The 22,310-nt window shown below is 33.3% G+C and overlaps 3 protein-coding genes across 7 annotated transcripts; 2 read left to right on the top strand and 1 right to left on the bottom strand.

Annotated features, from left to right (window-relative positions):
* Nucleotides 1–681: 681 nt before the first annotated feature.
* LOC101207817 (hypothetical protein) lies at nt 682–8,209 on the bottom strand. Of its 5 annotated transcripts, none has more exons than XR_004215238.1 (21): nt 7,984–8,209; nt 7,881–7,900; nt 6,812–7,677; nt 6,642–6,710; nt 6,372–6,570; nt 6,070–6,151; nt 5,350–5,418; nt 5,164–5,245; nt 5,011–5,070; nt 4,863–4,915; nt 4,614–4,780; nt 4,179–4,362; nt 3,612–3,669; nt 3,472–3,528; nt 3,143–3,391; nt 2,806–2,867; nt 2,439–2,495; nt 2,269–2,362; nt 2,018–2,158; nt 1,203–1,895; nt 682–717 (listed from the first exon to the last, which is right to left on the bottom strand). XR_004215238.1 is itself a non-coding variant. In XM_004137897.3 (19 exons), exons 2-19 carry the CDS (start codon nt 7,568–7,570, stop codon nt 1,809–1,811), a joined length of 2,529 nt encoding a protein of 842 aa, XP_004137945.1. In that variant the 5' UTR covers nt 7,571–7,677; nt 7,881–8,209; the 3' UTR covers nt 1,129–1,808. The 5 variants fall into 5 exon arrangements, 1 of the variants encoding a protein (XP_004137945.1); XR_004215237.1 differs by having other exon boundaries at nt 8,022–8,209; XR_004215236.1 differs by having other exon boundaries at nt 7,881–8,209.
* A 7,080-nt stretch (nt 8,210–15,289) lies between these two features.
* On the top strand, nt 15,290–17,621 carry LOC101207573 (actin-depolymerizing factor 2). Its single transcript, XM_011653603.2, has 3 exons — nt 15,290–15,444; nt 16,688–16,953; nt 17,053–17,621. Exons 1-3 carry the CDS (start codon nt 15,442–15,444, stop codon nt 17,201–17,203), a joined length of 420 nt encoding a protein of 139 aa, XP_011651905.1. The 5' UTR covers nt 15,290–15,441; the 3' UTR covers nt 17,204–17,621.
* Nucleotides 17,622–18,474: 853 nt separating this feature from the next.
* LOC101203792 (UNC93-like protein 3) lies at nt 18,475–22,247 on the top strand. The gene is made up of 10 exons (XM_004137719.3): nt 18,475–19,020; nt 19,225–19,388; nt 19,770–19,833; nt 19,934–20,047; nt 20,190–20,234; nt 20,447–20,694; nt 20,787–20,877; nt 21,340–21,452; nt 21,565–21,679; nt 21,887–22,247. The coding sequence occupies exons 1-10, from the start codon at nt 18,862–18,864 to the stop codon at nt 22,064–22,066; spliced, it is 1,293 nt and encodes a 430-aa protein (XP_004137767.3). The 5' UTR covers nt 18,475–18,861; the 3' UTR covers nt 22,067–22,247.
* The last annotated feature ends 63 nt before the right edge of the window (nt 22,248–22,310 follow it).

Raw genomic sequence — 22,310 nt, 5'->3', positions numbered from 1 at the left:
ATTTAAAACATTCTCGTAATTTGATCTATTTAATTAGCTCATTATGGTAGAAAATATTTACTTCAGTAAAAATATCCAATATCCAAAAACGAGTTCTTATGATTTTATTTTGGAATATATTAGAAACCTGCAGATTTACGAGGGAGTGCAAGTTTACAAATCTAAGGGAGTTTTTTTTTTATTAATCCCTTCAACCCTTTTATCAACAAATCTATTCATGATTTTCGTGGATGTATACAGGTGTGTTATATACATATCCATAAAAATGAATGTAAATAAATAAGTAACTATTTAGATCAAATGGAAAGCAAACTTCATCTTTAAATTGATTAAGCAATATGACATGCAATCATTAGTATTTTAAGCCTCAAAACTCTTACACAATTTGGTTGACTCATTGGTCATCAATGACTCTTTCTAACATTGTTGATCTAACTTTCTGTTAGCTCTTTTATCGGAATTTGATCCTTGAGGATATCCATCATTGTTCCTCAACCCTCTTTCTAGGTGAACTCGATTTTAAACGGAGATATGTAAATCAAGATCATTGACATGAAGTTGTTACGTTTTCTATTAAACATCAATTCCATATGGATGGCGGCTCCGTCAGACTTGGATGAGGCCAGTGCTCTAGATGAAAGGTCCATTCCATCCAAAGCTCTTAAAAGCATATTTATCTTCTTTGTTGACTGCACTTGTAATCTTCTCCCTTCAAATCTACTAAAAAATTTCTTTAATCAATCACTACTCGTGATTTCTCTTATCATGCTCCATATCAATAATATCTATCGTGTTGATCCAATCCATATTAGTAATATCTCATTAATCTCTTTTAAAAGGTCACAATGTGATAAAAATACTCACTACTTAATCAATAGTTCATCAAACCCTTCCATCCAAAATGAAAACTCCCTCACTCCATACAATAAAAAGATGGGAAAAGAAGTCATCACTTGTATGTTGTTCAACTGAAAACAACAGATACAATATCCTACTGATGACTCCATGTGTAGAATTTTAACTACTCAGGCTTGAGCAAATGAAAGAAAGAACAATAAAAACTAATAGAATAGACATAGATGCAAAAAAAAAAATCACATGAGATCAAAATTTATGAAGGCAAATATATACAGAAAGATGATCAGTAGTTGTGAAAATTTTGGAAAAAGAAAAAAGAGGATAGAGATTAGAAGGATGCATACAGATAGAGAGATGGAGAGATTGTTGGAAGTTGGAAGTTGAAAGTTGAAAGTGGCAACAAGCAAGAGTAAAGGAAAACACAGCCTTCCCTTCTTCCCAAGGTTGGGGCCTATGTCTGCAACAGCAACACAAACTGAATCTGGCACATTTTTAGGCTTTCTTTCTATTATTCTTCTTTTTTACACTTTTGGAACAACTACATCAAATATTATCAATCAAAGTCAAAAACAAAGTGAGATTTCTCCAGCATGCATAATAAAAGGTCAGCATGCACTGTTTTTTTTCTTTTTTCTTTTTCCTTTTTCACTCGCACCCCTCCAATTAGTTGACTATCTAATTTCTAGTTTGTACAAACAGAACAACCTTCCCAGGAGATGAGATTGTTTCCTCTGGCTGCCAGTCAGAAACCAGAACTCGCAGCAATTATACATCACAACTATTTTCTATGGAGGATATTAAAAGGGGGAAAAGAATGAAATTAAAAATATATATAGATATATATATGTGATTCCAACTTTCACCTAAAACCTTTCCTTCCTTCCTTCCTTTCAACAAGAATCTAACTTGGACTTGTTTCATATAGAGACTTGCGCATCAATCATGATGCGTTATAACGTTGATTGCTCCACCACCTTCTCTAGCATTGATGTTCCATTGAAGATAGTCAGCTGGACCTCCCTCATATACTTAATCAACTGCCCAATCACAGACAACAAGATGAGAAACGATTTAAAGGAAGCTAATTGATTGGAGTGACCAACTTTTTTGTTGTACACCAATATAAAAGGCAACCATGGCATTATGGAATATCACTTACCTGTTCTTCGCTCATCTTTCTGAAGCCCAATTTCTTGGTCCAAATTGATTCGGCATCCTCGGCTGCAGGGAGAACAAGGTTTTGCACATTTAGGGAAGAAAGTAGCCGCTCTATACAGGAAAACAATACTTGGAAGTAACCCTGCACATAAAAAGCCAGCCATAAGAAAAAGAAAAAGATTCAACTAGGGCGAAAGAAAGTAGAAGATATGAAAACCTATAGCCTTCTTAAAAAGAACCTTAAGCGCCTACCTTGCCCTGATGTTCTCTACTTGTGGCAACAATAGGAAGTTCAGCAACTTCACGACCAAAGATCCTAAGAAGACCAGCCGATACAACTATTGACCTAAGAAAAGAAAGTGACAGAATCAGCATAGGGTTAAAATAATAATGATAACTTTTTAAAAAAATGTAAGTCATACCTCACAATTAAAACAACACAATACATTCCTCCGAACTCTTGTCCAGATATATTTCTCCTGCAGAAAGTTATAAAAATCAAGCATGAAATATCTAACTGTATAAATACACAAACAGACAATCGACAATCCAGTTAATGAGAAATGGGGAATGAATTCAACAGGACCCTAGAGTCAATTGAAGGAACAATACTGCTGTGCCATGGGGAACATGGCCACGGTGACTTGACCAGTTCCTCCATAATTTATCAATTGAAAGAAAGAAAAAACTAAACTCCGTAAAATTTAAAAGGAAAAGTAGAGATATGACTCCAAATATTTATCTTGCCAACAAAACGGGGATAAGCATAAGGAATAACATTTATCTTACCCATAAACCATAACAGGTATCAGATCACGACCTGATTTTGCAACAATAGGATCAAAACATTCCTGTTAAAGGAATAAGAGTTGTGATTAGAACTTTAAAATTAATAATGTCAATCAAACTCGAAAGAATTAGCTCAAAATGTAAAAATTATTCAAGGGAATTTGATTCATAGACTTAAAAAAAGAAAACTTAGGTTCGTGAAGCTCAGATTTGTGTGTTACATATGTTTGGATTGTAACAGGAACGGAATAAAAATTCTAAACTTGCAAAGTTGTGGATTTGAAATTTCAATAGAAAGTTAAAAAGAAGAGTATTGGACTAATATGGAGAAACATACTCGAAAAATAGCAGTTGCCCTTGAAAGAAATGGAAGGTCTTCTGGAAAGCGACTTTTTCCACTTAAAATTTGCCACCGAACATCATTAAGAGCTTCATCAACTAATAATCCTTTTCCAACATGCTTTCTGATTATCAAATCTGATAATGAATCTGGAATGATTTGTGCCCCATTCAAAACTGTATTCTGAAGGGCCACATGGATGTTACTGCACTCGTCACAGCAGAACCACTTATCCTTGGGGAGTTCCTACAGGAAGATCAGGGTCCCCTAAGTAACTTCATAGTATCATTTAAGATTAAAAGCAATGAAATCAATCTTAAACATACCTTCAGATCACATAATCCACTATCCCGCAGACAACCTACATGGAATTCTCTCTCACACTGGAAAAGAGAAAATTAGACATCAAATTAAACAGAGCACATTATAAACCATTCGAAAGTAAAATATGAAATAATGTTCATACTTGATCGCAGAGCAGTACAGTTCGATCATCAAACTTAGCAGCACTGAAATCATGTCGCCTACAAGATTAGGAGAAGTTGTGTTAGAGTTTTTAGTCATGTAAATTATACCTAAGAAATAAGGGGATATGAAATTTCCTTCCTTAAAAATTTATAAGAAACAATGTAAAGAGTAAAGAAAGCTTCAGTTTTATGATGAAACAGTAAATCAACATTATGCTGGCCCACCAGTTTATTGATACCCCCGGTCATCCAGACTAATGAACAAAGGACACACCTAGAAAGTCAACTACACTCGATTTATGGTTTTTTACTACTCTATAAGAAGCAGTTATCTATTTAAAAAAGAAAAGAAAAAAAATTCATAAGAAGCATAATTAGTAAATATTGCCTTAATTTTTAAACCAATGAAATAAATAAAAACAAACAAACAAACAAAATAACTTTTTTTTAAAAAAAATGCAACTATTGGATCGAAAGTTTCAGCTAAATAAAATATAAAAAGAAAGGGAGCCCAAAGAATGAACGTGAAGGCTGTCAGAGAAGAGCGGGAGAAAAAAGGTAACTACCTGCAAACAACACAACCACCAATTTCATACTCTGGTGCTTTAACAACTCGTGTCAACCTAAAAACAATTGGCTTTGAAAAACTCAAAGAACCTCCAGAAATAGCCTTCGAATTGGAACCTACTTTATCTCTACAGTTTGGGCAAGACCAAACTCCTTCAGGAACATTCTGTAGATGCAGGCAGCCTGTAAAATAAGCAGGATATAGTTCAAAGAACTTAGCAAAAGGCAAGTGAATGAAAATAACACAACTACTGGCCAGAGTGGGGTAAAAATGATTATGCTAAGCCCATGTGTGGAGATAGACTGAAATCCGTACTCCAGCCCTATTACATAATTTTGGATGCAGTTTTGAACATAAAACTAAAAATAATCAACCTGGTGAAACCTTATTCTAAGACAGGAATGATATAAAAAACGGAAAAAGACAAATTCACCTGTATGGTAAGCTCGAGGGCAGCGATCACAGAAAATCAAATCCCCTCCATTACCACATGCAGCACACATATCATCACTGTCTCCTGTGGTAAGTTTTTGCCCACTAGCCAAGGAAATTGCAATATCGTGAAGTGTAAGTCCATTTGTAGTATAAATGTGGCGGTACCTGCATTACATAGAAATTTTTATTTTTAGTATGACAATCTAGTAGCATTTCAAGATAACATAAAACGTAACATCATACTCACGGTTGACGTCTGGCAGCCATCCCTGCATGGGCTTCAAACTGGGAGGGGCTAATCTGTTTCAAATTTGTGAAATAGTTTAGAAATAGATAAATATAGACAAAAAAATAAATCAATACAGTACAAAGGTTGGGACTTCGCAGCAACTAACCTCTCGATTACAGTGACTACAGAGAATACCATTTCCTTGCTTGAAGCCTCCGAGTATTCTCTATGGGAAGTAGGGAAAACAGAAAGAAAGAAATATCAGATCAATCAACAAACTCGTTCATCACATACATACATCAGCTAATATTTTAATTACCTGTCCTTTCACAAAGTATGCTAGCTCAGCCCCATCTGGAAGGCCATTTGGCATGAAAAGTAATCTGTGAAGATCATTATCCCTGCAAATATAGTGGAAAATTATCAGTGACAGGGAATGCTAGAAACTTCTTTTGGAAAGAGTAAATAGAAAATGGACTTGCTATATCCAATTAGAGAAAAATACCTTCTTTTTGTGCCTTTTTCTGCCGTTTTCTTGTGTTGCAAGACGGCATTGGAAAAATTAGGGTTTGGTCTGCATAAAACAAAAAGTATTGTTATGACCAAAGCAAAAAAGTCTTCCAGAGACTATTATTTATCGAGTAAATAAAAAGTATAGAAATCTCACAAAGAAAAGGCATTTTCAAAATTTTAATAATTATGAGAAAAGTTAAAAGTCCCAAAACAACCCTAGTTCATAGCTTCATGTTTCTCGTGCAATGACAAGGAGCAAAATGTTAATTCGCTAATAAAAAGTATTTTAAGTTGTTGACAGCAAAAGGTTCACAGATCTTCCTTCATCTCCAAAACACACACAAAAAATGTCTAATCCATTCAAGAGAATCTAATTGTGTATGATCAGTAAGGTGGCTAACCAAAAATTTAGGGAGTTTCTTATCTTAAAATATTCCTTGCCCTCAAGCCCTAGAATCAGACCAAAATTAACTCTTAGTCAACTTTAAGTCTTTGAGGCACAACAACATACAAGTTTTATTTCACTGCCAACTGAGAATATATATACACACATACACAGAAAGAGCAGCGTTTGCTGCAAGAGTGTGAAGGGGATGGACATAATCCAGCTAGGGAAAAAAAATAACAAAGAATGAACTACCCTTTTCAATACAACAAATCCTTATATAATTCAACAGCCAGAGAAAGGGATTATCAGATTATTACAATATACCTCTCAACGGGATGTGACAGTTTAGGAAGCTTCACATCATGATTTTCCACTACAATATTTGCACTGTCCTGGTGGAAACTTGCTGCAGAACATAAAATTGTCAATTAAAGAAGAGAGTCCAACTCCTACATTTCCAGAGGAAGGAATTCATTACTTATCCAGAACTTGATCTCACATTTAAATATTTTTTTTTACTAATCTTTTATTGTATACATAAAAGCAAACCAACCCCAAGCACCCCAATAATTTTCCAGAAAGGAGATAGATGATGTTTATTAAAAAGAAATCAGAAATATCCATACCTTTCCAAGCCTCAAATGAATTCATGTTAACAGACGAACCCGCTACTTCCATAATCACTTCATCTAATATGCTAAGAGGTGCACTCTTAATTTCCTGTATGACACTATAAATTGGCCTTCCATTTTCCAAGTATATATGATTATTTGGATGTCTAGTCTTGAAACCAGCATGCTGCTCGAACTCATAAGCACTAAGGATCTGTTCAAAATCATCGTTAGGTCACCTTAAGGGAGTCCGGAAATCATGTAAAAGAATTGCTTATATCTTACAGCTGTAAAATTGCACGTTGAACATCCGCACATGTAACCTCCGCCATTTATAATACCTTGTAGCTTCATCTAACAGAAACAGTACAATAAAAATAAAACAAAATAAAATAATCAGAACATGAAGAAAATGGCGCTGGGAATTATCAAGAAGTATGAAAAACAAGAAATACCTCGCTTGTCGTAGATACATATTTGACTCTAGCTCCGTCAAGTATACCAGTCGACAGCAGCTTTTTAACATTCGACGGATAATTGTTGGGTAAAACCTTCTTCGACATTTTCAATTCCATTTTATTTGGGCCTAAAGAATACCTGCTGCTCTCAGCAGAACCTTCACAGCTATGTGCAGACGTTTCCGTACAAGCATCATCCAACAATGAAGGTTCTGGTTTACCGTCCCTGTCAGAGTTTCCATAAGAATGGACTTTGTCTGCTGAAACGGATGCGCCATTGTTACCCTTTTTTTTGCTGAACTTGAACGTAATTTTCCTAATTCCAGTTGAACTAGCATGCTTGGGAATTTCAATCACAACCCGAGAAACCTCATTGACATCACACATATCAACGTCGTTTTGAGACATGTCATTCTGGCAACGAACTCCACCGCTCGAGATATCCTCCGAGCTTGAATTCCCCGAACAAGCCGATGTAAGCTCCCCACGCTCAACTTGGGTAGTGTTTTCTACCTCCTCAGGCTGGCTAGTAATATCATGGAAATGATTCTCTTTCGGAGAAACTACAGGATTCGATACTTCTGAGCGAACGTCTTCATTCGACACTTCCTTAGCTTGCTTCTTGTTATGCAAAGACTCAGGTTCCGTATCTTCATCAAGACACTGATGGTCTCGCTTCAATTCAGTACTCGAAGCGTTCTCTTTCCCCAGCGTCTCATTTGTCACTGCAGCCAAACCAGCTGCTTCTTCTCCCATCCAATATATATTCCTCCAAATCTGCAAAGCCAGTAGCTAACAATCCCGCAAACCCAATCGACAGCATCCAAAAAGCCCAAACAGAGTGGAAATGAAAATCCAAAATCCTGTAAAAGAAAAACTGAATAAAATTCCTTGAAGCCTGCAAATTCAAATGCTAAACTTAAAAAAAACCTAAATTCATCAAAATGAAAAAAAAGAAAACAAAAAACAAATAAAAGCATCAGAAAAACATTAATTCTGACTAACCGCCAGCGGTTATCATCATAAAAAACAGAGAGTTTAACGCGTAAAAATTAAGAAATCTAACCTCAACACCTTTCTCGAAACCTAAAAATGAAAAATCCGATGAGAACAAGTCAAGAATCAAAGGAAATGAGTGATGAAATCCAAACCACGAGCAAGATAGTCACCAATTAAATTCTTAAGAACAGCGGATCTGAGATCTAACCGGTCGGAAACAGATTTCAGGCGTGTGGAAAGTAGAATCAGATCGGAATACGACGAGAGGCGGATTAGTTAGGGCTAGGGTTTTGTCCGGGAAAACCTGAAAGAGAAAAAACAGAGCGGCAAAAAACCGAAATGGAAAAGAAGCTTTGGGTTCGCGGTCAATATTTAGCTTCCAAGAGATAGAGATGGAAAGAGAAACAAAGCTCCAATGAGAGAGATAATAATAATAATAATAATATTATTATTATTATTATTAAATTAAAAATTAACATTTTGTATATTTATTTATTTAAAAAAGGAAAAAGAAAAGCAACAACAAAAATAGTAAAGTTCGTCATGGTTCACAATCTTTAAAGGAAACGAGACGACAGTTTGAAATCTCAATGGGGTCTACTTTTACTATCCAATGAGGAACCACCACGTCTTGTTACTGGCCAGCTGTTGTGCTTAGGTGGATTGCTTTTCTGATGATGTGTCGCAACTACAGGATGAGGACCACTCGTGTAATAATCTACGTTGGATTTTGTTTTTTTCTATTTTTTTAATAAAACTCAAACTTAGTAATTAAGATTGATTTTTATGGAATTTACTTAAATAATAACCATTGTTCTTATGAGAAAAAAAATACAATTTGGTAATATATTTTCGAACTTTGTAATAAAAATATTAATAAAATACTTGAAAAGCCCAACAACAAGTTTGTAATAAATATTACCATTAAGATTTATTTGAAATTTAATGAATAAATTTCAACATTTGAAAATATAAAATTTAGAGTGTAACAAAGTTTCTAAGTTATTGTGTTAGGGGTCGTGTCAATTATAGTATGTTTGAATTTTGTTTTTTTATGTACAAATGGTGCCTTATGGTTGGAGGAATTTGAGTCTAGAAAGTGGGATATCACTCAAACCCAGATGCTTTCGGGCCAACCAACCTAACCTTTAGTAATCAAGCCCATATCCTTACTCTTGAGCTTGGTTTTTTCTTAATCAACTTTTTGGGTCCAGTTTTGATTGGATCTACAATCTGGATGTGTCACTAGATTAAACCATAGATATTAAAACATTTGGTTTACAATATAAGTAGCAAAATAAATATTACAAACTCACACTTATCTACGTTAAAATCGTTGCACACTAAAAGAAAATTACATCTACTTTGAAGGATTGACACTTTTATGGATACAGATAAGCCACCTAATTGTACGTAGAGGTGAGTTCTCTCTCACTTATTTGTGTTTTACTTTTTCCCTTTCCTTTCACTTGCGTGTATACATAATATTGAATGAGCTCTCAACACTTTTCTTTTTTCTTTCTTTACTGTAATGTATGGTTTTCTTCTTTGGTTTTTACTTTGGATGATGGTGAGATGAAGAGAAAAATAAGAAGAAGATTTACGCACGGCGTTAAAGTGGTTCGGCAAATGCCTACATCCACCGTGCTTTGGGAACAATGTATTATTTCTTTTTAGTTTTGATGTGTATGAAATATCAAACTGATATAAGGTATTTATATAATTCCCTATGTCCCTTAGTTAAAACTCTAGTTATACCAAAAGTTAATACTAACGAATTTATTTATATGTCTTTTACAAAAAAAGATAACTGTTCTGGTAAGAGTTTTTCACGTACCTTTTAATTAGATATTCACATTTCACGGACACAATCATCTTCAACTGCATTCCAGTTTTGAACTCAATTGATTTATACCGAAAAGTGAAAAGATATGAATTCAAACCTTAAATTATAAAAGGTAGAAAATCATTTGAATTTTAAATTTTAAATCTAACAATATTTATAGATATTTAATTACACCAAGGTGGATAATAAGTTTATTTTATCAGTTGAATTTTAATTTTAAAATTTACATTAGATTAAGAAAACCGTGCGATTTAAACATCCAACTATGAAACGATAAAATCTTACTCTGACTTTTTTTTTTTTTAACTTAGGGCAATGTCATATTAAAAAAACTCGTTCAACACGTGTTGGCTATAAATCTTATTATTATTATTATTTTGTTTTGACATCCTATTAGATGCAATTGAAGTTGGTATTCAATCAAATATCCCTACAAAAATATATTGCATTTTAGGGTTTTCCTTTAAAAAATATTATTAAATTTTGTATTTTTATTGTATTGTTGTTGCTTTATTTTAATCAAACTATTGATAAGATACATATATTATTTAGTGTTTGGTTAAACAAGTTAAACTAAAAATTGTGAACATTAAAACCTACTTAAAAGGTAGATTTGATTTTCTTAGATATATAAAAAAACAATAAATATGGTACATGTTTAGGTTTGGTCCATTCCATAGATATATAAACTATTAAGTATTTACTTGATAGTGAGTTCTAAATTTCGTGAACGTGGGAATTAAATGAGCATTCGTGTAATTAAAATTATGAACCTTTCATGACGATGCTTGAGTCCAATCAATTTGACTTCAATCTGGTTTCTTTTCGAGCCAAATAATAGGGTGAATTAAGTAGGACCCTATATCACGCGATTCAATTCAACCAAATTAACCTATTTCATTGAATGGTTAGTAGGTCGTGTTGATTTATGTCTTCACATCTCTCTTAAATTTGTCAACATATTAATTTTGAAATATTTAGACATTTTTATAAACTTAATGTTGACACAGTGAGAATTTCATAATCCCATTAATAAAAAAATATACAAACCATAACTACAATAAATACATTAAACCTATCTACCTATGTAAACATTTTGTGTATTAATTTAAATACATTATTCATTTTTAATTAAAAGTAATTTTAAAATTCAATATTGACATTTTAAACTAAATTTTCGTCATTCAGCAAATAAAGCTACCAATTAAATGTTAACTTTTTAAAAGAGTATAAAACCAACATTTTGAAGTCCAGTAAACTTATATTTTATCGTCGGTAGATATGAATGCACCCTTGAAATCTATTTGTATTTATGAATTTAATATTTGATTATACTTACCTAACCCAACAAAATAAAAATAAAAATAAAAATGAAGGGTTAATTTGGACAATAGATGGGAATTTAAAATCTTATCTAAAACACATGTAAGTGCCCGTTCCGTTCCGTTAAATTGGATGGGTACAATGACACTCTTTGGTGCATGAATCGTAGGGGCAGTTAGGAAGTTTCCCACTTCAATTTCCTACCCCAATTATTTCCATAAATCTCGGACCTCCAATACTTATCTCTTAAATAACCTTCCATCTTTAATTAAAACAAACTTTTAATTACCGTTTTTCTTTAATAAACTTACTCACCTAACATTTTTACCATTAACTTTAGATAAATAAATAAATAATAACTAAAAATAAGTTTAAATTATTGACATGACATATATACTTAGAGAGTTTGTAAGTTTCATTTATAAAAAAGAGACCGACCAATTTGTTAGTAGTTTTAAAGTCTATTAATTATCAAATTATGATTTAGTTGTAACTGGTTAATTATGTTTTTTTTAATAGAAAGAGTGATCAATTAAAATTAAAAAAGTTTAAATTCGAAAAGTATAAAGATAAAATTGAAACAAAAATTAAATAATAAATGAAGTAATAGACTTAAGGAGGCAAAATTCAAAATACTATATATTATATAATAATATTAATCTAAGACGATTTTATATTATAGTTAAATATTTTTTTAATACATTTTGATGCGAATTGAACTAAAGTCGAAGTAAATCAATGGATGAAACAGTGAGGGGTAAAAAATGAAGAGGTTGGAAATTGTAGGATGGCATTATAAGTTTGACTCGCTTAGATCGAGAAGTCATCAAACAAACCAAACTAAAACGTATAGAAAAAGAGAAAAGAAAAGAAAAGAAAAAGCAGTCAACTCTACCGTTACGCCGGCGAACTCTCACTATTTCTCTCTCTGTTTCCGCCCCTTTGTTCTTCTCCATTCCCAAATCTCACCGTAAAATGTCGCAGCGACCCAGCAGGCACCAGAGGAGGCCTTCGCAGGGCGTTTTCATGCCCGCCGATTACCTCTCCGACCCCCCACCGCCAGTTGGACCGGGATCGACGGTCGAATCTGGTGGTCCGCACTCGAGTACTCTTCTTACTCGACCAACGCAGCAGAGCCGCAGCGCTGATCCGGTAGCCGCAAGGCCTCCTGCTCCGCCGGCGGTGGCCAATAATGATGCTCCGAATCCGGCGAGCTAGCGGCACCAGAGACTCGACGATGTCGTTTCGTTCGATTGCATTATGGAGATTATGTGGAATCAGGTTTTCGTTTTCGATCTGTCGTTTCGTTCCTTTTTTTAATTTGCTGCTAAATCTCAGCTTTCCTTTGTGAATTTAAAAAAAGAAGAAGAAGAAGAAGAAAAATAATATCTCAGTTTCTTTTTTCATTTTCTGACTATTTTTCTTCAGTTCATGCGTTCCCTTAATTATTTTTTTTTTAAAATTGTTTTCATTTTTTAAGGTGAAATTATAATTTCATCAAACCCATTTCAGTCTCAAAGAAAAGCGATCGTGAGGAAGTGTTCGAATCTGATTCCACAACATTTTTTATACAATTTTTAAAGACGTATATGGTTGTCAAAGATTAATTACTAAACCTATACGATTAACCATATATTATATATATAATGTATATAGTTGTGAATTTATTCTATAAGATTAATTACCATTAAAACATGTTTGGGTAAATTGTAGAAGACGTATTTTCTAAAGTTTCATACCAATTTAGATTTTAATTGGGCCTTAAACCTTCTTAAACCTTAAGAAGTTTAATTTTTCTAACTATTGTAATTTAAATAATATGTTTATAAAATATAATGTTTCAAAATAAATATCTCCCCGAATGGTGAAAAGTAATCTAATGTGTAAATTAGAAAATGATACTTATTTACGATGGTAATAATAAAATAAAATCACTATAAGCATTCACTTTATATATAAATGTGAAATATCCCTAATGGTGTCATTTAACAATAATGTATGTCTTCTAATTTTGAATAGTCATCACATTAATTTTTTAAACAAATTTCAATACACTATTCAATATCTTTTTTTTCGTTAATAAATTTTCTATTTCAAAATCATAATATAACTCAGAGAATTGAATACTTATATATCTTAATGTTTAAAGTTTTTAGTTCGGATAATTTAGCGCATGCGCATAAAATGTGAGGTAGAAGTGTGAATACAATTATTCTTATAAAACAAACATTCATGAGTATGATGGTAGTAATTATTTTACTCGATCAACGATTATTATGTGAATGGATGGAAGAAAAATAAGATAATTTTTATATTATCGTACTTTATTTATTCACGTTACAAATATTAATGAATTTTAGACTAATGTCGGAGGGTTACTGTATCTGTGAAAGCATGACATGCAATAAGTAAAATGACCGTTAAGTAAGTTTTTTGTTTTCGATTAACAAAAATGGAAGATGCTAGTTTATTATTATGGAAAATACGTGCTATTGTAAAAGTAAATGAATAGTTCTATCAAGTATTTATAATCGAAAACGTGTAATTATTTCAAAACATTATATGTATACGTTTTTGATTTAAAGTCAACTTATCCAACCAAGTCAACCACTGAAAAAGAGGGGGAAAACAATAATGTGACCTATTAAAATCAACAAAAGCGATCGATTATTTAATAAATATCATTCGCATCCCCGATCTCTTTTTGCATTTATTATTGTTAATTATGATTTATATAAGAGGAAGGTAGGGTTGGCAATGGGGAGGGTGAAGCAAGGGTCCCATTCCCCGTTTTGGGAGTCACGGTTGAGGTCGTATGGTTAGTTTTTCCTTTAAACATAGGACAAAATGCATGTATATTTTATACAATTTAGTCAGTTATACACGTACGAATCGATTTTGTAATAGGTAAAAAAAGAACTAAAACCAACTTCAAAATGCACCACTATTCAACACATATATCAAATTATTCAAATCAATTCATCACCCTAATTTTGTCAAATTGAAGGCTCAAACATTTTAAAATAAAATAAAGATTATACAGTTAAAGAAAGAAAAGAGAGATGTAGATTCATGTGAAACAATAATTAGAATTAAAGTGTATTCTTTTAAAATAATTTGAATATATGTTTCGATAAATAAAATAGAATTTTGAAAAAAAAATAAAAGAAAATAAAATAAAAGGAGAAAAAAGAATTGCGTTAGATCAAAGCAGTGGAAGGAATCTCGAGAAAGGGAAATCGCAATTATTTTATCCATTTTTCAAAATTTAAATAAATCCTTTTCGTTTTATTTTGTATTTCTTTTTAAAAATATTTGTCAACTAACTAACCAAAACACGTCGGCGATGATTTAAACGGAGCCCAATTCCGCCCAGCTGCTCGCCGTGCCTATCTCCGAGCTTTAGCCGATTTTCACCTTACTACTTTTTATAACGTTATATAAACAATTACATTATTGCATTTCAATTCAAATTCAAATTAGTAAGTTTGAGATAACCTTAGAAAATAAAAGCTGAGATATGCTTTATACAACAACTATATGAACTATTTTAATAGGCCTATTTTTCATATCTACTATTTTAATTATCGATCATCTCACTTCATTTTTACTTTCCCCTTTTTCCGTCAAATTTTAATTTTTTTATATTGGATATTAAGTATTCTTAATTTTTGTTTTTTATTCTCATTAGCGGATAACAATAATTACATTACTTAATATAAATTAAAATGACAATCACATTTTTAAACATAACAAAAATTTAAAAATATTTATAAGTTATAACAAGATAATTACATTATTTTTGTTGTTATATCTTATAAATGACTATTACCTTTTCTAAAATGATTATTAACAACACAAAAAGGGAGCTATTTATAAAATATAACAACAAATTCAAATTACATTAATAATAGACACAATATGACTTTGCTAGATCGATATTTTAATTTAATTTATCATATTTAAAAATATCTCTATTTCATAGTTTCAATATTTATTAAAGTCACACTTATTTGTTTATTTATGACTAGTTTCATTTTATTTTACTATTAAGAAAAGGTATATTTTATTTAAAGTCAAATTAAATTTGAGTAACAATTATGAAAAGGAAAAAAAAAGCTTTGAAATAGAAGATGATAAAGTTAACTAGGGAGCCGGCTTATATAAAGGTGCGGCGCAGCTAAAGGTACCGCCCCACGCTCCTAGTATACGTGGCTTATATTGGTTGGTCAGACATCATCCCACCGCCAACTGTCAGATACAAGTCACCGCCACGATACCGTTGCTCCCGAGCACCATCACAGATAATCGTAATAATAAATAAATAAAAAGTAATCAAAATAATAATAATAAAAACCACTATAAAAATTAAAACCCACTCTACATTTTCTTCCCTCATTTCTGAACCTGCATTTCTTCTTCTTCTTCTTCGTTGGAACTTTTTATCTCTTCTCTCAAAATGGTGAGTTCTCTGAAGCTTACTTACTTAATTTCTGCTTTTATTCATGGTTTGATGATCGGTTAGTTTTTCAGAAAGTAGGATTGTTGTATTTCTAGTTCGCCATTTTGAATTTCACTACAATCGCGATCGAGAGTTTTCTTGCAATTTGTGGGTTATTTGAATCTCTGTGCATGATTTTGAAGTAGTAATCCGTATGAAGTTTTCCGAGTGGGAAGTGAATGCATTGTGCTGCATAGGAGATCCGATTTCTATTCTACTGTGATTTTTTTTTCTTTAATTGAGTGAAACGTTATTTTCTTTAAATTATTGTCGACTTCGAGTAATCCGGTGGCCGTGGGATCTATTGTGATCATCGTTTTAGTTTTTGTACTTGTGTTTGAATATTTATGTCGAGGATTTCGATTACAAGTTATATAACTTATATTCGTGTATTCCTTCCTTTTGAGTTGCTGTTAATCCTTCTCGTGCATGTGTAGTCAAGTTGTGATTCTGCTTTAAATTTTGGTGGAAACCATTATCAGCTATCAAAAATCAGAATCCATACTGTTTATACTTGTTAGGAGATAATCTTACTTTGGCTCAGTGTTCTGTTAAAGCTCGAGGCGCGTTAAAACGCAATAGCCTTCAGAACTTACAGGTTTTATGAACACAATAGCTAGACATTTGTAGATTGAATTGTAATACAAGTAGAAAAATAATAGGACGAATAAGAAGAAAATAGAGATTTCATTTGAGATTGTAAGAATGTTTATGCATTTTTTTCTTAAAGATTAGAAAGAAAAAAAAGAGAGAGGGAGAGTAGGAAATCAAACTCAAGGAGCTGAGGCACACACTACAAGTACTAAGGCGTCTAGGAGCCTTTGCTTGAGAGGCTTCTTTGAAGCAAGGCACAGAGCTCGAGCTTAATTGCGGCTACGAGGTGGAAAATTTGACTAAATATCACCACAAATTGATGGATAAGTCAAGGCTCCCAAGGGAGAGATAGAACGATTGTTGGAAATTTGTTAAATATGATAAAATCAGACAGATTATATTGTTACCAATTTTCTGCATTTCCATTGTTAGGTTAAACAACATTCAACTTACTGCTTTGCTTTGCAGCTTTTGATTTTATAGCTGTATGATATATTACAATCAATAACATTTTATTTTCCAATTTTGTTCAGCCTTTTCAACTAGTTCTGTTTGCATCCATTTTGGACTTTGAAACTTTTTTAAGTAGTTTCATTCTGGATTTTTATAGGCCAATGCAGCATCGGGAATAGCAGTGCATGATGATTGCAAGCTGAAGTTTTTGGAGCTCAAGGCAAAAAGAACCTATCGCTTTATTGTGTTTAAGATCGAGGAGAAACAAAAGCAAGTTGTAGTAGAGAAAGTCGGTGAGCCAACGCAAAGTTACGAGGACTTTGCTAAAAGCCTCCCTTCAGACGAATGTCGTTATGCTATCTATGATTTCGACTTCGTTACGGAAGAGAACTGTCAAAAGAGCAGAATCTTCTTTATTGCCTGGTATAGTTAACAATCTCCTTTACGCTTCACTACATCCTTACATGTTTGTCTTTCCAACTATCACACACTTTAACAAAAACGCCATTGTATGAACTGAAGGTCCCCTGATTCTTCAAGAGTCAGAAGCAAGATGATATACGCAAGCTCCAAAGATAGATTCAAGAGAGAGCTGGATGGCTTTCAGGTCGAGCTCCAAGCCACCGATCCCACCGAAATGGGTCTTGATGTCATTCGAAGCCGAGTTGGCTGACGCTTATACTTTTATTCGAACATTTGACACAGCCAATTCTGGTAAAATAGTATCCAATTTCCTTCCACGTCTTCTTTTCAAGGTGAACGAGTGTCTTGGTCCTGTCTTTGTGGTATATAATGTGTTTTGGATTTATGTTCTAAATGGCTTTTTTGCTAAAACGTCTTTTAGTTGTTTGACAACAACATAATTTTATACTTTAGGGAGATATTGGAGCAGGATGGCTATGAGATTGAGCTCTGCTCTGTTCTGCTTACTCCATAGATTACTACACGAAAGGAGTGAACATTTGTATGTGAACAACTATTGATGTACTTTTCCTTTGTCTTCTTTAGAAGCCAAAAAGGTATTATTTGATTGGTAGAAAAGTGGACCTTAGACTACATTTAATTAATCATTGCTATTTACTATTTTAATATGCTCAAATATGTTCTATAGATTGTGATATTTTATTTTCGGTTATTTCTCCTCAGTCGAGGAGAGGTTTGGATCAATTCTCATCTCCACCCGACGATCAAAATATTTCAGAAACAAGAGAATAGAGAGGGAAAAAAAAGGTGTAGGCGCTAAACTCAATTTATTAGTTTAGATATCCTAAAATAATTGTATGATAATAAAATGTCGAGGAAAACTATTTAGTTTGAAACTATTTTAGCTTTTAACAGAGTCAATTTAAATAGAGAACACTCAAAGTATACTATCGTGAACTTATAATTTGAGTACTAAAATTCTATACAACGAATAAAATGATTTTCAAACGTGGGTAGCTTTCTTCTACGATTCTCAAAACGTGAGTAAGAAAATTGCTTACTCGGATTAACGAAATAAATGATTGGAGTAAACAAATCAATGATTTCTAACGATAATTTTATATAAAAATTTAGTATAGATTTTTTTATAAATGTTCAAAGATTTAATATATATAATCATTATTTTGGGTATAATGTTTTTCGAAATGGAACCTAATATGATGTAGGTATAAATTAATTTATTTACCTGTAAGTTTAAGATTTAAATTTAGGAAAATAAATTCAATTTTTCCGCTACTAAAGTAACACAGTTAATGTAGAATTAACTAAAATGTGCTAAAATATTACGAAATTTGAATTAGATAATAATATTTTTTTAGAAACAATATTTGAACTCCGCTTTTTACGATTTAGAAAATATGGTGACCTATTTTTACAATTTGGAAGCTGAACGTGTTGTGATTAAAATAACTTTCTCGATGCAGTGTTAGCATTTAAAAAGAAATTGATACTTTAAAGAGAGAGAAAAAAAAAAACTATTATGATTTGAGAAGATTCCAAATCGGAAAGAGTTCGATGCAGATACCGTTAGTTAAACTAAGAACTTGAATAAGGACACCAACGCCCCACCTTGGGGCGGCGAGCGATTGCGAAAACGGGGAAAATGTTTACCCATATGAGCATATATAAATTCGTTATTGGCCAGCTCTAATTCGATTTTCGCATCAAACAAACACAAAATTTTGAGCTCGATCCACTTTAACTTAATCGAAATACTAACCCTTTTGATTGTCTTCACTTTCAGCCGGCGATTCTTCACCTTTGACTTCACTCTATTTGGGTTTTTTTTTCTCTTTCCCCCTTTTTAAACGTTTCTACGACTAAATCGGCTTGAAACGTCGACACGCCATGGATTCTGTTGACGAAGAGGCGCGGTTGCTAGTTAATAACGCGCCAATTTCAGCTCCGGTGAATTATACGAGAGATGTTCATGTTTTGAGCTTTGCTTTTCTGTTAATTTTCCTTGCTTATGGAGCTGCCCAGAACTTGGAGAGTACTGTTAATACTGTAAGTTTTTGGTTCTTTTCACTATTCTTTTGGCATTTCTGGATGATGTTGAAGAAATGGACGATAAATCTTAATTTGCGCCTCTTATGGGAAGATTTTGGATTCTGTATTTGATGGGTTTTTTTGGTGGTTACTTGATATTATCGTCCGTAGGTTTGATTTTGGGCTGATTGTTTTTTGCTTGGCTGTGGAATTTTGATTCAGGAGGAGGATTTGGGGACTACTTCGCTGGGGATATTGTATCTATCTTTCACGTTTTTCTCTCTGGTGGCTTCTTTGGTGGTTCGGGCATTGGGGACTAAGAACGCTTTGATTCTTGGAACTACTGGTTATTGGTTGTTCACAGCTGCAAATTTGAAGCCGACTTGGTATTTTTTCCCCTCTGATTTTGATGGACTACTGGCAATGTGAATTACTCAAAGCGTTTTGCAGACATGATTTAATAAAAATTAGATTGTATGCCAGTTCTTCAGCAATCAATGGCTGTGTTTGAACAGTTATTTCCTGTCCAATTAATATAGATCTTCACTTGTTGAGTTTTCTACATATTTCCATCAATTTAAACTTTTGATCAATTGGTGGTTTAACAAGTATTTTTACAAAATTTTCAGATGGAATGTTTATATCATTTTGAATTAGGTCAGTAGAGTTATATTGTCTTGAACTTTACGCCAAATTTTCAATACACTGCAACTCAATGTTTAGGTGACTGCAAAAGTTGAGATGATTTTCTGAACACTTCTTTTCAGGTTCACAATGGTTCCAGCTTCTCTCTACCTTGGTTTTGCTGCTTCTATAATATGGGTTGCGCAGGTGAAATGTAGTAAATATTTTTGGAGTATATGGTAATGGATAATCACTATAACTGTAGAGTGAAAATATCTTTGGTGTTCACCATGTAATGAATTCTCAGGGTACATATCTCACTTCAACCGCACGTAATCATGCAAGAAAGAATGGCTTACATGAAGGAACTGTCATTGGCAACTTCAATGGAGAATTTTGGGGAGTATTTGCAAGTCACCAGGTGAATTCATGGATTTCGAGATTATAAACTTTGGTTCATCTAGAAATATTATCTGGAAAACAAATACTTAAACTTAACAGTAAGGTTTATACCTTTTTAAATTGGTGAATATCTGTTTTCTTATGTGATTTAAATATTGCAGGTCATTGGAAATATTATCTCCCTCGTTGTGCTGAAAGACGAAGCAGTATGTTGTCTCCACTTAATTACTATCTTAAAGAGTTTCATTTTAATGTTTGCATGTTCAGCCACATTGGAAACAACCGTAACGTTGTTGAAGTAGGCAATTGCCGAGTCATGCAATTCTGTTTCAGCTTTGACCACATTTCTTCTTTCAATAGTCTACACTAATAACATATCTAGATTGAATCCTGTTTCTTTGCCTCATAACTGCTGCAGGGTGGAAGTACCAATGGCACAACTGTATTGTTCATTATCTTCCTTTGCGTTGTGACGTTAGGTATTGTACTTATGTGGTTCTTAAGAAAGGAAGACAGTAAAGAAGAAGAACCATCGCTGCCATCGGCCAGCCTACATTCTTCGATATTGTCTCTGTCAAAATCGGTAGTTGCTCCATTGGCTGACAGAAGAATGATTTTGACCATTCCTCTGATTGCATATTCAGGACTACAAGCAGCATTTGTATGGTAATTACTGGAATAAAGTAGAAGTATTGCATGCTCTTTGTTGCAGTAGCCTGTGTTTTTCCTTACTGAGCATTGTAGAGTTTTAAACACAGGGCCAAGTTCACAAAACAAGTTGTCACACCATCACTTGGTGTGTCAGGGGTCGGTGGTGCAATGGCAGTTTATGGGGCTGCTGATGCAGTTGTAAGTATGCCTAATTATTTCCTATTGTTTCCCTCGTTTTTCCATTCAACTAGCCAATAAGAACTCTAAACCAAACTAAACCATATTGAATTAAGATGAACCACAAATTAAGTGTTTTGAGGCATTGGACTCTCCCTTCACAAACCAAAATATATCTCAAGAGTCCTAATTCATGAACTAAAATAATGCTCAACTTTCCCAACTAATTGTAAATATAGAGTGCTCATTGTTATGCCATGCCTATTAGAAATATTCATTATGCTCGCACTTGCAGAGGTAGATTTAGATGGTATTTGTCTATTTGTTGAAAGTTCTTTAAACTCTCCACATATTATTTGTGGCTGTTCTTCCAAGTTAGTAGAGGGAAGTTACTTTCAACTATTTATCTTTAGTCAAAGCTATTGATAATAGAAAAAAAGCGAGTTCCAAGTGTTAATTATTTTCTTTTTTTGGTCTTTCCAGTGTTCACTGGTTGCTGGTCGTCTTACATCCGGTCTTCCATCAATCACTTTCTTAGTATCTGGTGGGGCTGTCATTCAAGCTGTTGTTTTTATTTGGCTTCTACTGGGGCAGAGGTTAGCAACATTGGAAAACCTTTTACATTTAGAATTATTTTGTAATGAATACCACGAGGGGCGAGTGTACTGATTAAACCTTGCAATGCCCTGTTACAACTCTTCAAACCAGTGAAACACTCGGCACCGTATACCTGCTTCTTATATCAGCCGTTCTGGGAATTGGTGATGGAGTTTTTAACACACAGCTGAATGCTCTGCTTGGAATACTTTTCAAACACGACACGGTACCTACTCATCCTTCATTGCTTTCTCAAGATAGGAATTGGGTGAATTGACAGTGATCTTTCTTATCCTCTATCCATACATGGCGACCTCATCATTTAACAATTTCATATAATCTCATTACATCCATTGCTATTGTTTTTCTCATATTGTAATCTTCGGTTCTGCAAAAAGGCAGTCAGTAATTGGTTCTATCTTTTGGTTTATAGGAAGGAGCGTTTGCCCAATTAAAGGTCTGGCAGAGCGCGACTATTTCGATCGTCTTCTTTTTCAGTCCATACATTTCAATGCACACAATGCTGGTGATTATACTCTCAGTTCTTTGCCTCTCATATGTTGCTTTTCTGACTTTAACCGTTTGGGTAGAGAAATCATTCTCAAGATTATAATGTGTAGAGACGGATATATGTGTTTCTACATTCATGTTATTGCTGCGAAAGAAATCTTCCCTTTCGCCAATTGATTTCTTTCTAAACTGTTCATTTCCTTTGCCAACCAATCTTTTGTGTAATATGCATCTCTTCCATACAAATTGGAAAATTGAATGCGACTTTTAGCTTTTGTTCATCATGAGCCATATTTCAATCTTACCATTTTTTTAATCGGAACTGCTGCAAACATAACCATCATCAA

This window comes from Cucumis sativus, chromosome 3 (genome assembly GCF_000004075.3).
Source record: "Cucumis sativus cultivar 9930 chromosome 3, Cucumber_9930_V3, whole genome shotgun sequence".
Taxonomy (NCBI): domain Eukaryota; kingdom Viridiplantae; phylum Streptophyta; class Magnoliopsida; order Cucurbitales; family Cucurbitaceae; genus Cucumis; species Cucumis sativus.
The sequence above is the reverse complement of the archived record's forward strand: the minus strand, read 5'-3'. Positions and strand labels throughout refer to the sequence as shown.

Excerpts from the sequence above, each read along its gene's own strand:
- LOC101207817 (XM_004137897.3), bottom strand. The coding sequence starts at position 7,570 with ATGGGAGAAGAAGCAGCTGGTTTGGCTGCAGTGACAAATGAGACGCTG. Across the intron at positions 6,152-6,371 it reads TTCATTTGAGGCTTGGAAAG|CAAGTTTCCACCAGGACAGT; the intron begins GTATGGATATTT and ends TATGTTCTGCAG. Across the intron at positions 4,781-4,862 it reads ATGGCTGCCAGACGTCAACC|GTACCGCCACATTTATACTA; the intron begins GTGAGTATGATG and ends TATGTAATGCAG.
- LOC101207573 (XM_011653603.2), top strand. Across the intron at positions 16,954-17,052 it reads AGAATCTTCTTTATTGCCTG|GTCCCCTGATTCTTCAAGAG; the intron begins GTATAGTTAACA and ends TATGAACTGAAG.
- LOC101203792 (XM_004137719.3), top strand. The coding sequence starts at position 18,862 with ATGGATTCTGTTGACGAAGAGGCGCGGTTGCTAGTTAATAACGCGCCA. Across the intron at positions 19,021-19,224 it reads TGGAGAGTACTGTTAATACT|GAGGAGGATTTGGGGACTAC; the intron begins GTAAGTTTTTGG and ends ATTTTGATTCAG. Across the intron at positions 20,878-21,339 it reads ATGGGGCTGCTGATGCAGTT|TGTTCACTGGTTGCTGGTCG; the intron begins GTAAGTATGCCT and ends TGGTCTTTCCAG.